Here is a 14,305-nt window from a genome sequence, read left to right as displayed (position 1 = left end):
ATAAAGAGAAAAAAAGCACAAAATTAACTATTTGAACTTTGTGCACTGGGTAAAAACACTTCAAAGAGCCAGAAAAGCTATTGGTAGCGGTCCATTCTATCACTGTTATAGCATTGTTACTTTTCAAAAAAGCAAAATAAGTGAGATGTGAACCAAGAAATATTCAAACATAACTCATTAAAAAAACATGCATTAGTTTATTTTTTAAGTGTAGCAACATACCAAAACAATTAAAAGTTTTAAATCAGCAATCAATATTTAATAGTGATTCAAAACATATTTGGAACACATTCTGATGCTTTAATATGAACAATATTTGAATGCACAAAACACAAAGATCAGAGTAACATACAACCCCCCATCATAGTTGATTTATGTATATTCCCATCTTTACATTGTTTCTCATCCGATTTACAATAATGCAAAGACTTTCTAATTAGAATTAATAATGACATATCAAGAATAACAAGAACAAGCTTTCACAGTTGGTGTGAAGGTGTCACTATCCACAGTAGTCTTCAGCATCGATGAATGTGAATGACCTGAAATTCAATATAAAGTGACCTTATAGTGGTGAGAATAATCTAGTGATTTGAGATCAACAATGAATGACAAATGAAAATAAAAGATGGGCAGTTTGTACTTACCTAAAATCTTCATTTCTCTCAGAGTGCCAGCTGAAAGGCGTCTTTTGCTTTACCAGTTTATATTTATTGATGAAAAAACTTCACAACTGGCGTTATTAGTCAAAACAATTTATTTTAGAATCTGGCCCAGGATGATATAAAATGAATTACCTACTTTGTTAATCAGTCTACAACATGAATACAATAAAACTTAACAATCACATTTATATCAACCCAATTTGGGTTTGCACATTTCAAATATTACATTTGCCAATCATAATGACATACCTCTTGCAATACATCATTACATGTGATATATGCAAATATTCTTAAATCAAACTCTGTTTAAAATACATTTTCATTTTTCTTGGCGTCCGGCTGAAACCCAGAAAGTGACTTTTTTCTCCACTTGAGACAACAATTGACGTGGCAACCATGGAAGCTGACCCTGTAAAACTGTGGCGTTTTTGGCAATGCAGTCCAAGCACAATCTACAAATGGAAAAAAAAGCATGAATCAGTATAATGTATCCACATAAACATTGTACATCTATATTTCCTGACAACTCACCCTTGAAAGACGTATTCCTCATGCCCCTTTTAGGATATCCCAAGGTATTTAATACCAAGTATATTGTAAATAAACTCTTCCACATGGTGTCATAGGATCTTATGTCCAGAAATTTGCATAGAACGTCAACCTCTGATTCAGTAAAGAGAACTACTGAGCTTTAGCTTATATTACCTTGAATTTACCCCAAATGTTACACAAGAGTATTTTATAATTTGAAAAGCCTGATCTTTATTAACTAAAGCAGTCAAGTCTGGATTCCTTTTACGGGAGAAGAAAAAAAAAAATCAGCCATCTTAAAACGTTCTGATTAGTAATTTAGTGACTATTATGTGAGTTTCAACAATGGAAAACAACACGAGTAAAGAAACTGCCAAATTATTATCACTATCCAGTTTTACATACATTGAAAAGTACTGCAGAAGCAGGCCATTCGGCCCACAATGTCAATGCTGACTTTGATGCCAAATTAAACTAACCGCATCTGCCTGCACATGATGCATATCCCTCTATTTCCTGCTTGCTCATGTCTGTCTAGCATCTTAAAAGTTACTATCATATGCGCTTCCTTCATCTCTCCAGGAGTGTTACAAGTTTGCAACCCCCCCCCCGGAATGTGCATCTCCTTTATACATAACACAACATTCACATGAATTATCATTTCAAAGGGTTGAAAAATCCTCCACAGTAATCACCATGAGAACCTCCCGTGCCCAGAATCTGTTAGAATATCTGGTCTCACTAGCTGTTCTATCCCCTCCAACAGTCCCTCCCCAGTGTGTTTTCACAGTGCAAGGTCCCTTAGTGACAACTGTTCAGCTATTTACTCAAATGAAATGGAGTAAAATGTATATTAAGGTTAATTCAAGAGGGGCGCGGTCGCACTTCATCACTGGCCTCTGCATGTCTTATTTTTATCAGCCCCATCTCCAGAAATAGAAAGTGCTCCTGAAATCTCATTACAACGTAACTCTATGTAGCCTTTACCTGTAGTACCTGCATCCACATGCATGTCATCAATATACCTACCTAGGTATACTGAACAGGGTATTAAAAAAAAACAAAAAAACCATCAGACATACCTAACCCCTGCCTCATTTCAAAATCCTGCTCCTGGATTTTAACTACCTTGAAAGAAAAAAAATGTTTCCTATTATCTTCCCATTGCCAGGCTCATTCTCTCACTCTCATTATTTGCACATTATTTTTACAAAAGCAGAATGTTATGTCAAGTACTGGAAATGACAAAATATTGACACAGGATATATTTGTAGGTTTAAGCTGAATAGAAATGTGCATCATGCAGATATTCACACAGAAGAAATAGGCAGGAGTTCTTCTCAAAGGAGATAATGTTAAGAAAAGAAAATGTTGGTATTTGTTCACGCATTCAGATGGCCCACCAAGGAAAACAAGATGGAGTTTCATCTCACCTCCAAATATTCTTTCACTATCAGGTTACAGAACATCTTAAACTCAGGAGCAAAAGCAGGTGGCAGGGTAGGAAAGCAAGGACTATCTATGCTCACTGCAGCAATCTTCCACCCAGCTTCTCATTGCAGGCTGCAACTGCATATTTCACTCATTATCTTTGAGGATTTTTTTGAAGTGGTCAGTTAAGCTTGAGGTTGAATTAGACAAAATCAAAATGTTGCTGGGATCCTGCTCTCAAGGGCTGAAGAATGAGGATTTAATGGAGTTGGAGACTCTGAAGGTCAGTGAAGAGACCAAGCAGCTGAATTCCAAGAGGTTAAACTATCAAAAAGGTGCAAACCATAAAACATTACTGAGGCATTTGGGCACTTTGGTGCAGAGCTGCAATGTCTCGAGAGGATGGACCCCAATACTATCTGGTTCACAAACTCAGCCACATCACAGCCACTTAAAAAGGCCACTAACAATTAAGTGAAAGTCCACTCGTCAGTCTCCCTGAACAAGTTCAAATTGAAGGCTGAACAGTCACATGCAAATTCTATCTCATCAACATCAGCATAACCATTACCAGACCCCTCATCTGACAAGTTAGCCAGTATTGTATATTGTAAAATCTCCACTGCCATTTCATAAAAGCATGTCATCAACTGCAATTAAACAGTAAGAGGTTAACGTTAAATTACTTTCTAATCAATCCGAGTGGAGCTGCTACCTCACATCACCAGTGAAAAGAGTTCAATTCTAACCTTGGGTCCTGTCTGTATGGAGTTTGTATGTTCTACCACTGACTGCATGGGTTTCCACAAGTGCTCCTGTTTTCTCCCATATCCCATGCAGCATGTTTGTTAATCGGCTACTATAAATTGCCCTTGGAGGTGGTTGGGCGGGAGAATGTGGGAAGAGTTGAGGGGAATGTGGTGAGAATTAAATTAGATAAAGGTAGGATTAGTGTAAGTGGGTGATTTATGGTTTTCTGGATCTGTCCAGTCTGCAATGTCTTGAGAGGATGGACCCCAATACTATCTGGTTCACAAACTCAGCCAAATCACAGCCACTTAAAAAATACAGTTTCCCTGCTGTAGGGCTTAGAATGTAGTTTTAAAACGTTTATCTCAACTGAGTCAAGATAGCTCAAGAACTTGTTTTTTTCAGTTTCCTGCAGAATAGTGTACTTGAGCAGTGTACCAAAATGACAGGATAAGAACCTACTACAGGTGCACAACCTTTTATCCGGTGTTCCAGAAACCGAAAAGCTCCGAAAACCGGCCATTTTTTCCAGATGTCGTCTGCGCACCAAAGCTCGCGTTTGGCGAAACCTGACCCAAAACGACCCTCGGTCATCCAGGTCTGGTACTACTGTAAGCGGCTGCCTCCTCCCTGAGAGCCGGGAGACGCTGAAGACAATCTGTAAATCATTGCTTAAATGTTAGTCAGTTAGTTTGGAGGGCTTTTATCCCTTCCTGAAGTAAGGGGTGGGGGTAAACTTCAGTAGTTCTTAGTCCCCTACCTGGTGGCAGAGGCGGGGAGCGGTCATTGCCTTTCATAAACCGGACTCGCCGTGCAGTAAGCTCCGCAGCGCTGTGGCCTATGGGCTGCGGGCGGCGCCATTTTGTAGCTCCGCCGACCCCGGCAACTCTAACCCCTGGCTGCGAGGAGAAAGATCCAAATGTAGCTGCCTAGCCCGCGGCCGGACGCCCAAGTTTCCGAAATTTAAAATCAACTGTCGAGAGTCGGCAGCGTCCCAGCGCTGGGAAACCAGCGGGGAGCGGGCAATGCCACAACCGGGTCGCCGTGCGGCAGAAACCGAAAAAAAGCTCCGGAGCGCCATTGGCCGCTGCGCACCAAACATCGCGGAGCGTCGCTAGAACCTGAGCCGCGCGACCAGGGGTAGTCAACCCGGGGTTGTAGCTCCAACTGTAGCGGCTGCCCCCTCCCGGACGACCGGGAACTCCGCGGCTCCAAATGTAAATCGACGCTGCTTAAATGTTGTGTGTCGGCGGCCACAGCGCTCCGGAGCTTGCCGCACGGGGACCCTTTAAGGCATTGCCCCCTACCCCGCTGGCAGCGTCTGCCTTACCGGGCCGACTGTGCAGACATTCTCCGCAGCGCTGTGGCCGGTCCGGCCGCGGGCGGCGCTGGTTTTGGAGCGCCTCGCAGCCAGGGGTAGACTGCCTGGCGTCGGCCCTACAAATCCAGCGCGCCGCCCGCGGCCGGACGGAGCCCCCAGCTCCGCGAGGTTGGGAGTCGCCGACCAGGTAGGGGACTAAGAATTAAAGTTTCCCCCTTCACCCCGACTCCACCACCACCACATAAAATCCCTCCAAACTAACTGACTAACATTTATGCAATGAGTCTCCCGGTCACCCGGGAGGAGGCAGCAGCTCCAGACTTTTCAAGCCGCCCGCGCTACCTACCTAATCTACGTTAAAAATCTTCCATTCTGAAATCCGAAAATGTCCGAAATCCGACAAGTGTCTGGTCCCAAGGCTTTCGGATAAAAGGTTGTGCACCTGTACCATCAAAGCAAAAACAAAAAAACAAAAAAAAAAATTGCCTCGGTGAAATCAGTCATATAAAATTTATGGAACAGTTTCCAGAGCCAAACTCTTATGTAATTCTGGTCCCCTCTAATAAATATGATTGCTTTGAGCCATCTTTGAAGACAATCAATTGTGAATATGTATATTAAAATTAGATACATTGTTTTGTAAAGTGTCACAGTTCTATCCCTTCCTGACAAGTAACTGGTAGTAACTTCAAGTAGTTTTGGAATTTGTAGATTATTGGCATTGACAAAAGGTGTTAATGGATCACATTCACATCTTTCATAAATCATAAAGACTCTGCCTGTTGAGTGGCTATAATGTTCTTTCCAAGCAAAATCCTATGGATAACAAACAAACATATTTTACACTGGTGCCCAAACAAGTTTATCTAACTCAAAAGTTCAGGGGAGAGAAAGATTTAAACTGTAGCTGCCTAGAGTGTTAAGGAAAACATCAAAACAAGTTTCAGAAATTTAAAATCAACTGATCCAGAGAAAAAAAAAATTCAGACCCATCTCTGACAGAATCCAAGATATTTGTATTATTCACTTTGTCAGCAATAGGCTCAATACCAAATACTCTCTAAAGACAGCATGATTAAAATGTTGTAAACAATGGATGCAATACTATAATACTCAAAAACCTCAAATCTCCACATTTGATGTTATTTTCAAAGCAGATTAACCCCAATCCATGACAGGAAAAGGTTAAAAAAGGATGTATGGAAGTAAAATTGTCCATAATGCCAGAATTCTATGTCCAATGTTTGCTACAAAGAAGCTGACTACTACACTGGTATTGAATGGAAATAAATGAGAATCATTATTTACTATTTACAATTACATTTGTTAGAAACCAAGTCCTAGTTAAAACATTTACCTGAAGAGTGAATATGGCTGTGTTTGAAAGATCAGCACATCATTACAGTGACCCTAGTTAAAAAAGCAACAGACAAAATGTATTAACAATTGGAATCAGATCCCACACCACTGGCATGCAATAGTAACTCATCAAATTATTCAAATGTAGTTTTCACAAAAGGATTATTTATTTGTACTGAATATGCATGAACCATAATTTGCTACAATATTATTCAGGCTTATGCACATTCCTGCCAAAATGTGAATGAGGTTTAGAGTTGCCCTTCAAGATGGTGACAGACGGAGGAAAAGATGCCGGTGAGCAGGGCGGGGGCTTCTCTCCTACACCCTTCGGAGGCGGTCTGGTCAACTGCAGGAGACACTCCCGGGACACAAGAGATGAAGGAACGGCACGTTTAAGGAGGCATCGGAGTGGTCAGGTTGGTGGAGTGGGCCGCTGGAGGCCCTGAAGCAGCCTGGGCTCCATTAGATCAAGAGGCCGAACACGCTACAACGCCACAGAGATCCAGAGCAGTGGTAGAGCACATTGACACATCGTCTGGCCAGGCCGACCCCTACACCTCCAACCCAGTGCCGCCGCCAGGGCAACTGGCCTTTTAGGCCAAGAGAAGACGAACATTGTGTTTAAATTTCTGACGAAGGGTACAAGAAGGCACGTGTACCGACTCAGTGTGGTCTGCTACCTTACACTCTTATATTTAGTATGATCGTGCCTAATGTACAGTTGAATTGTCACTGAACTGTATGCAAAAACAAAATGTCACTGTATCTAGGTATACGTGGCAAAGTATAATTGGACCATTCAACGGGCGCAGTGGTGGAGTTGCTGCCTTACAGCGCTTGATGCGCCAGGAACCCGGGTTTGATCCCAACTACGGGTGCTGTCTGTTCGGAGTTTGTGGGTTTTCTCAAGAGATCTTCAGTTTCCTCGCACAAGACATACAGGTTTGTAGATGAATTAGCTTGGTATAAGTGTAAATTGTCCCTAGAGTGTGTAGGGTAGCGTTAATGTGCGGGGATCGCTGTTCGGTGCGGGCTCGGTATGCTGAAAGGCCTGTTTCCACGCTGTATCTAAACTAAACTAACCATTGAGTTCAATTTGGTGACATGCTCCTGATCAGAATATCTTTAGTTTCATGAGAGAGAAATTATTTAATTTTCAGTTTTATTTAGACATGCAATTCTATATGAAGAACTAGCAAATATTTGTCGATTAAGAAATAATATTGAACAACAAATACAGAGTATATTGTATTTGATCTATATCCCACTATATACTTTGACAGCGTTCCTCACAGTTCATGACCTCAGCAATCATGGTGCCCTTCTGCAAACTTACTAAACAAAATACGTTTACTTCCAAGTTATTTATATATATATATCAAAAACAACAGAGGTCCCACCACAGATCCCTGTTGAACTCCACTGAGCAGTCCTCCAACCTGAATATTGTTCTTCCACCACAACCCTCTGTCTCTAACAGAAAGCCAGTTCTGATTCCTCACCTGAATCCACTGGCCACTGTTAATTGTGTGCATCTTAATCTTTTGGATCAGTCTACCATGGGGGAATCAATCAAATGCCTTATCTACAAATGCATGTAGATAACATCCACCGTCCTGCCCTGATCTATCACCTTCATCACCTCCTTAGAAAACCTGATCAAGTTAGTAAGACATGACCTGCCACTTACAAAGCAATGCTGTCTGTCCCTAATTAACAAATTCTCTATCAAATGAGAATAATTCCTATCCTGAAGAATCCCCTACCACTGACATGAGGCTCAATAGCCTATAGTTCCCTGGATTAGCTACTCTCTAGTCCTCCAGAACATCGCATGTGGCAAGAGAAGATACAAAGATTTTAGTTAAGGGTCCTGCTTCTAATTTCTTGCCGCTCCCAGTAACCTGGGATAAACCCCATCAGGCTCTGACAATTTATCCACCTTAAATGCTCACCAGCAGCATCAATTCTACCTTTTTAATCTCACCGTGTCCTTCTTGATGAAAACAGTGCAAAGTACTTAGTTTGTACCTCGCTTACATCCCCAGACTCCAAGCACAAATTACTAAGAGGTTTCTCGACCTGAAACGTCACCCATTCCTTCTCTCCAGAGTTGCTGCCTGTCCCGCTGGGTTACTCCAGCATTTTGTGTTTATCTTACCTTTCTTTATCCTTGAGCACCCCTACCTTGACTGGTGACAATTTGGGTATAAAAAGATTTTGGGGGATATTCCTTAATCTGATTTCATGGCCCCTTTTGGCCCTTCTAATTGCTCACTTGCACTCTTTTCACCTTGTTGTATCGTCCTCAAAAGGCCCATTCTGATTCCATTCTGTTATATCTTGCATACATCTTGTCTCCATTTTCCTTTTGACCAAATTTGCAACCTCTTTGATCATCTTCTTTTACTTTGCCATCCTTATCCCTCCGCAATACCCGAATATGCCTGCCCTGAACTTTGATCAACTAGTCTTCAAACGATTCCCACATTTCATATGTGGACTTGCCCAATAACTGCTCCCAGTGTACTCTCCTGAGCTCCTACCTAACAATGTTATAATTTGCCTTATTCAAATTTAGTACCTTCCCGCAAGGTCCAGCTTTATACCGATTCTAAACAATCTTTAAACTTATGAAGGTAGACACAAAAAACTGGAGTAACTCAGCGGGACAGACAGCATCTCTGGAGAGAAGAAATGGGTGACGTTTCGGGTCAAGACCCTTCTTGTCTACTTTATACTTATGAGCTGTGATCACTATCACTGAAAAAAATAGTCACCTAGCCAGGCTGATTTCCCAACACAAGGTCCAGTATGTTCCCTGTTCAGGTTGGACTATCCATACGGTTTCAAGAAACTCTCTTGGTTACACCTAACAAATTCTGCCCTGTCTAAGCATTTGACACTGAGCACATTCCAGCCAAGATTGCAAAAGTTAAAGCAACCCACTAAGACGGCCCTATTGCTTAGTGGGTGATAATGGTAGAGCAATAATTAAAGTTGTCAGTACCTCAGAAAACAAATATAAAGAAACGTAGTCAACTTTTACATCTTTAATGTTATAGTAAGCCAAGATATTATTTTTTAATTCTCTCTCAAACAATCATCTATGTTAAATAGTGCCTTAAGCTGTTACCCTAATATAAAACTGTTTGAAGTGCTTAGTGGGATAAGAAGAACTCATCAGATGTGGAAGAGATTTTGATGAAGATTACAGGCATCCAACAGATTATATCATCTATAACTTGCTTTGATGAAAGTATGCATTTCCAGACATCTGTTTTTTTCATTTAAAACATAATATTTTGTTCTTCCTTTTCATTTTACCTAAGTGGCAAGGAATTAGTAATTATCTATAACAAAAATATCTAAGGAACAAAACCCAGAGATGGCAAGTTCATAGTGTCACTGCACCCAAATCTAGTTTATTTTTAATGATCTATTGCATTTGTTCTTCCATCTTGATTTACGAGTACCACAACGAGACAAGTCATTTCAATGTACTTACAGAATCAAATGAAAGCAGGTCATCTTTACTGCCACCAAACACCATCACTTCATACTCCTTTCCCAAACAGGCTGTATGCCACAACCTGCAGATGGTTTCAATATAAATCGATTAATATCTATTTATTATATGGCTTTTTATTTCATTCATTCTAATGTATATACCAAATAAAATATAATATACAAGTTTGATTATTGTTCTTGTATTGTGTCATCATAGGCACTTTAATGCTGAAGTCATTATTTTTTAATGGCAATAGTGGCAGTAATTATTTTTTCCAAAGTTTGACTGAAGATATAATCAATCTTGCATCTTTGCACAGAAAGTATTAAATGCCCCCCCCCCCCCCACCTCAAGAATTCTTCCATTCATCACGGTAGATCTCATAGGTACCCTATTAAAAATTGCATTTCATGTCCTTTGTTTTTTTTTTCCCACTTATTTTTAACTTAACCTTAAAATTTCATAAAATATTTTTGTTGTGTGAAAGAAAGTATATTCTGCTGTTTTGTAAAGGTGAGATAAAGGTCAGATACACACTTTTGAAGTAAATGTTGTTTTACTCACCTTTAATACTGTTATTAATGTAAAAAGGAAGCTGTTTTCCACAAACCAAGGTTTTATTTCACATCTAATAATCAGAGTTGTCGATCTTATCAGTTTGTCTGTTTTAAGTGTGATCATAAATGACTCATCCTTCCCATTTCCTATGACGGAACCCTCTTTGGTAGCAATCATACCTTCAACCAAGTAAGATGGAAACTGGCCATACGGGTCAAGTATGGAATATGAAGGAAGAAGTCCACAATGAAAAAGACAAGAAGATCTCTATAGAGTGGGGCAATTCATCTATCACAGGATGTACATCTTGTAAGCAATGAGTACTGACAGATTAGCCTTCAGCTCCAGAAGACAAAGAACATAAATCAATAGCAAGCCAGGAGTATGTAGTATTTCTCTTTGCTGTGAGCAGTTTCAGTTAATGTTTCCTCAAACAAGATAAAGGAAATTCGTGTGGCGGTGCATAAACTTGCAATGTTGTCTAACAGTGCTAAGGATCAGGGTAGAATCCTGATTTTGTATATATTCTGTATTGAGTTTGTATATTCTCCCCACGACTGCATGGTTTCTTGTCGGTGTGCCAGTTTCCTCTCACATTCCAAAGACATGCTGGTAGGTGAACCAGATATTGCAAATTATCCTCAATACAAATAAGCAGAAAACGATGCAAGAGAATGTTACAGGATTACAGGGAAATAAGGAAGATAGAAATTTCTCTGCCTCAAGACGGCGGTGGAGGCAGGTTCTCTGGGTGCTTTCAAGAGAGAGCTAGATAGGGCTCTTAAAAATAGTCAGAGGATATGGGGAGAAGGCAGGAACGGGATACTGATTGGGGATGATCAGCCATGATCACATTGAATGGCGGTGCTGGCTCGAAGGGCCAAATGGCCTACTCCTGCACCTATTGTCTATTGTCTAAATGGGACACAAGGGATTGCTCTGCTGGGAGGCATCATGGGACCAGAAGGGCAAATGGCATTTTCTATGTCATAGTAGGAAATTGAAATGAAGTGCCTTTATAAGCTGTAAGCTTTTTAAGTGGTCAAGGAAAGAGCGTTCACGTCGCGGCCCTGTTTTCACCAATCTTTCCATCATCATGCACAAGACAGACACCATTGTGCAGATGCCGAGAAGTGCGTTCAGTTCTGGCTGAACAATTTCTAATCTTGTATGTGGACTCGACAAGAAGAAGAATCTTTTTTTTTTAAATGGAATGTCACTTAAGCACAATTGGTTTGAATTGCAAACTACAAAATCATAGCATAATTTTACTGACTTCATGGGAGAATTTAAGGAATCACAAGTAGAATTACAAGAAGTGTCTCCAAGAAAAGGCATGTAATATTCCAAGGACACAATTACTATTGGAGATACTGCACAATACACAAAGATAAACATGTCTTTTTTTTTTAACATGTGTTGAAAACATAAGATAACAGAGCAGGTGCAATGGAGGAAAAAGGACTCCTGCGACAGAGAGTACAAAAACACTGAGGACTCTGCAGACACACAAAGAACTGCAGATGCTGGTTTACAATAAAAGGCAGAGTGCTGGAGTGACTCGATGAGTCAGGCAGCATCTCTGGAGAACATGGATTGGTGATGTTTTTGGTCAGGACTCTTCAGACAGAATGTGGTGGGATGGGAGGGGCAGGATAAAGTCTGGCAAGTGATAGGATGATATAGGTGGGTTGGGGGGGTTTGGTTGGCTGGCTGGACAAAGACCAGAGAAGAAAAGACAAAACGTGTGGGTTAAGGATAGAAGCGCAAACTCTGAAGCCAGAGGTGTGAATAGATCGCATGGGGTCTAACTTGTAAGGTTTGATCACATGGAATCCAGGGAAAAGCCTACCAACTGGATAGAGAATTGGCTTAATGGAAGGAAGCAGATGGAGATGATGGAAGGTTGTTGCTCTGACTGAAGGCCTGTGACTAGTGGTGTTCCTCAGCGATCAGTGCTAGGCCTATTGCTGTTTGCCGATTATATCAGTGATTTGGATAAAAATGTACAAGGATTAGTAAGTTTACAGATGACCTTAAAGTGCGTGGTAGTGTAGATAGCAAAAATAAGGATCAAAAATTACAGCAGGATCGTGATCAGTTGGGCAAGTGGGCTGAGGAATGGTTAATGGGGTTGCAGACAAGTGAGAGTGTTGCATTTTGGAAAGTCGAAGTCGGGGAGGACCTTTACAATGAAAGGCCAGGGCCTGGGGAGTGTTGTAGAGCAGTGGGATCTTGGGAGTGCAGGTACATAATACCTTGAAATTAGCATCACGGATATAGCGGGTGGTCAAGGAGGCTTTTGTTATATTGGCCTTTATCAGTCAGGGTATTGAGTTTGTAAGTTGGGATGTTTGGTTGTACTTATGCAAGACGTTGGTGAGGGTGCATTTGGAGCACTGTGTTTATTTTTTGGTAACAATGCTATAGAAAGGATGTTGTTAGCTTTGAAAGAATGCAGTAAAGATTCACGAGGATGCTGCCAGGACTTGCGGCCTGAGCTATAGGGAGAGGTTAGGCGGACTAGGACTTTGTTCCTTGGAGCATAGGAGGCTGAGGGGTGATCTTATTGAGATGTATAAGATCATGAGGGAACAAATAGTGAATGCATAGATAGGGCATGTCTTTTACCCAGAGTAGGGGAATGAAGAACCACAGGGCAGAGGTTTGTGGTGAGAGGGGAAAACTTTAATAGAAACCTGAAGGCAGCTTCTACAGAGAGTGGAGGATCTATGAAACAAGCTACCAGAGGAGGTACTATAACAACATTTAAACACGTACATGAATAGGAAAGATTTAGAGGGAGGGGGAGTTAAAATGGTTAGCAACTGAGAAATCCAGCAGGCCTTGGTGAACCGAGCACAAGTGTTCAGCGAAATGGTTGTCTAAGTCTACACTTGGTCTAGCCCATGTAAAGGAGGCCACATTGAGAACACCAAATTCAGCAGATGTTAGAGGAGGAGCTCTGTCTGATCTGGAGGCACTTCTGTTGTCTAAAATGTACACCTTTGACATAATTTGACTCAGATGAAAAAAATCAAAAGCAACAATGGCACATGGAGAGGAGATTGTATTGTAGGGTTGTTGGAGGAGCAGGTGGCAGGATGGAAACAACAGGTAATACTCAAAAGGAATTTCATTACAATAATAATAATAATAATAATAATAAATTTTATTTATGGGGGCCTTTCAAGAGTCTCAAGGACACCTTACAAAAATTTAGCAAGTAGAGGAAAAACATGTAAGCGGAATGAAATAAATAGTAGAGACATGACTAGTACACAAATTAAAGACAGAATTCAATTCAAAACACAATATGAGGCAATTCAAGCACAGATGAAAAGGGAGGGGGACATGGGGCTAAGGATAGGCAGAGGTGAAGAGATGGGTCTTGAGGCGGGACTGGAAGATGGTGAGGGACACGGAATTGCGGATCAGTTGGGGGAGGGAGTTCCAGAGCCTGGGAGCGGCCCTGGAGAAGGCTCTGTCCCCAAAACTGCGGAGGTTGGATTTGTGGATGGAGAGGAGACCGGCTGATGTGGATCTGAGGGACCGTGAGGGTTGGTAGGGGGAGAGGAGGTCAGTGAGATATGGGGGGGCCAGATGGTGGAGGGCTTTGTAGGTGAGGACCAGGATTTTGAAGGTGATCCGGTGGGAGATGGGAAGCCAGTGAAGTTGTTTGAGGACTGGAATGATGTGATTTGGTGTGGGTGATGAGTCGAGCGGCTGCGTTCTGGACCAGTTGGAGTCGGTTGATGTAGGTGGAGCTGATGCCAAGGAGAAGTGAGTTGCAGTAGTCCAGTCGGGAGGAGATGAAGGCATGGATGAGTCTTTCGGCAGCGGGAGGTGTGAGAGAGGGTCTGATTTTGGCGATGTTGCGGAGGTGAAAGAAGGAGGTTTTAATGACATGGCGGATGTGAGGTGCCTGGGGAGATGGGGAGACAGTGGTGCCGTCGATGGTGAGAGTGGGGTTATTGATTTTGCCGAGTGTGGATTTGGAGCCTATGAGGAGGAATTCTGTTTTATCGCTGTTGAGTTTGTGGAAGTTGTGTTGCATCCAGGTTTTTATAACGGACAAACAGGAGTTGATATGGGAGAAGGGGGGTTGTGGGGGGATTTGATGCCGAGGTAGATCTGGGTGTCATCGGCGTAACAGTGGAAGTCCAAGTTGAAGTG

The 14,305-nt window shown here is 41.7% G+C and overlaps 1 protein-coding gene across 4 annotated transcripts in view; it reads right to left on the bottom strand.

Moving 5' to 3' along the window:
* Nucleotides 1-739: 739 nt before the first annotated feature.
* Nucleotides 740-14,305, bottom strand: part of LOC129700540 (kelch domain-containing protein 1) — a 60,734-nt gene continuing 47,168 nt past the window's right edge. For all 4 annotated transcript variants that reach the window (XM_055641139.1, XM_055641137.1, XM_055641140.1 and 1 more), the window contains 3 exons: nucleotides 9,569-9,653; nucleotides 6,056-6,108; nucleotides 740-1,117 (listed from right to left, as the gene is read on the bottom strand). In XM_055641139.1, the coding sequence (XP_055497114.1) occupies nucleotides 985-1,117; nucleotides 6,056-6,108; nucleotides 9,569-9,653 (271 nt within the window). In that variant the 3' untranslated portion in view covers nucleotides 740-984. The remainder of the gene's footprint in view (nucleotides 1,118-6,055; nucleotides 6,109-9,568; nucleotides 9,654-14,305) is intronic.

The sequence above is a fragment of the Leucoraja erinacea genome, chromosome 9, assembly GCF_028641065.1.
Source record: "Leucoraja erinacea ecotype New England chromosome 9, Leri_hhj_1, whole genome shotgun sequence".
Lineage (NCBI taxonomy): Eukaryota > Metazoa > Chordata > Chondrichthyes > Rajiformes > Rajidae > Leucoraja > Leucoraja erinaceus.
This window is presented reverse-complemented; position numbering and strand designations above follow the sequence as displayed.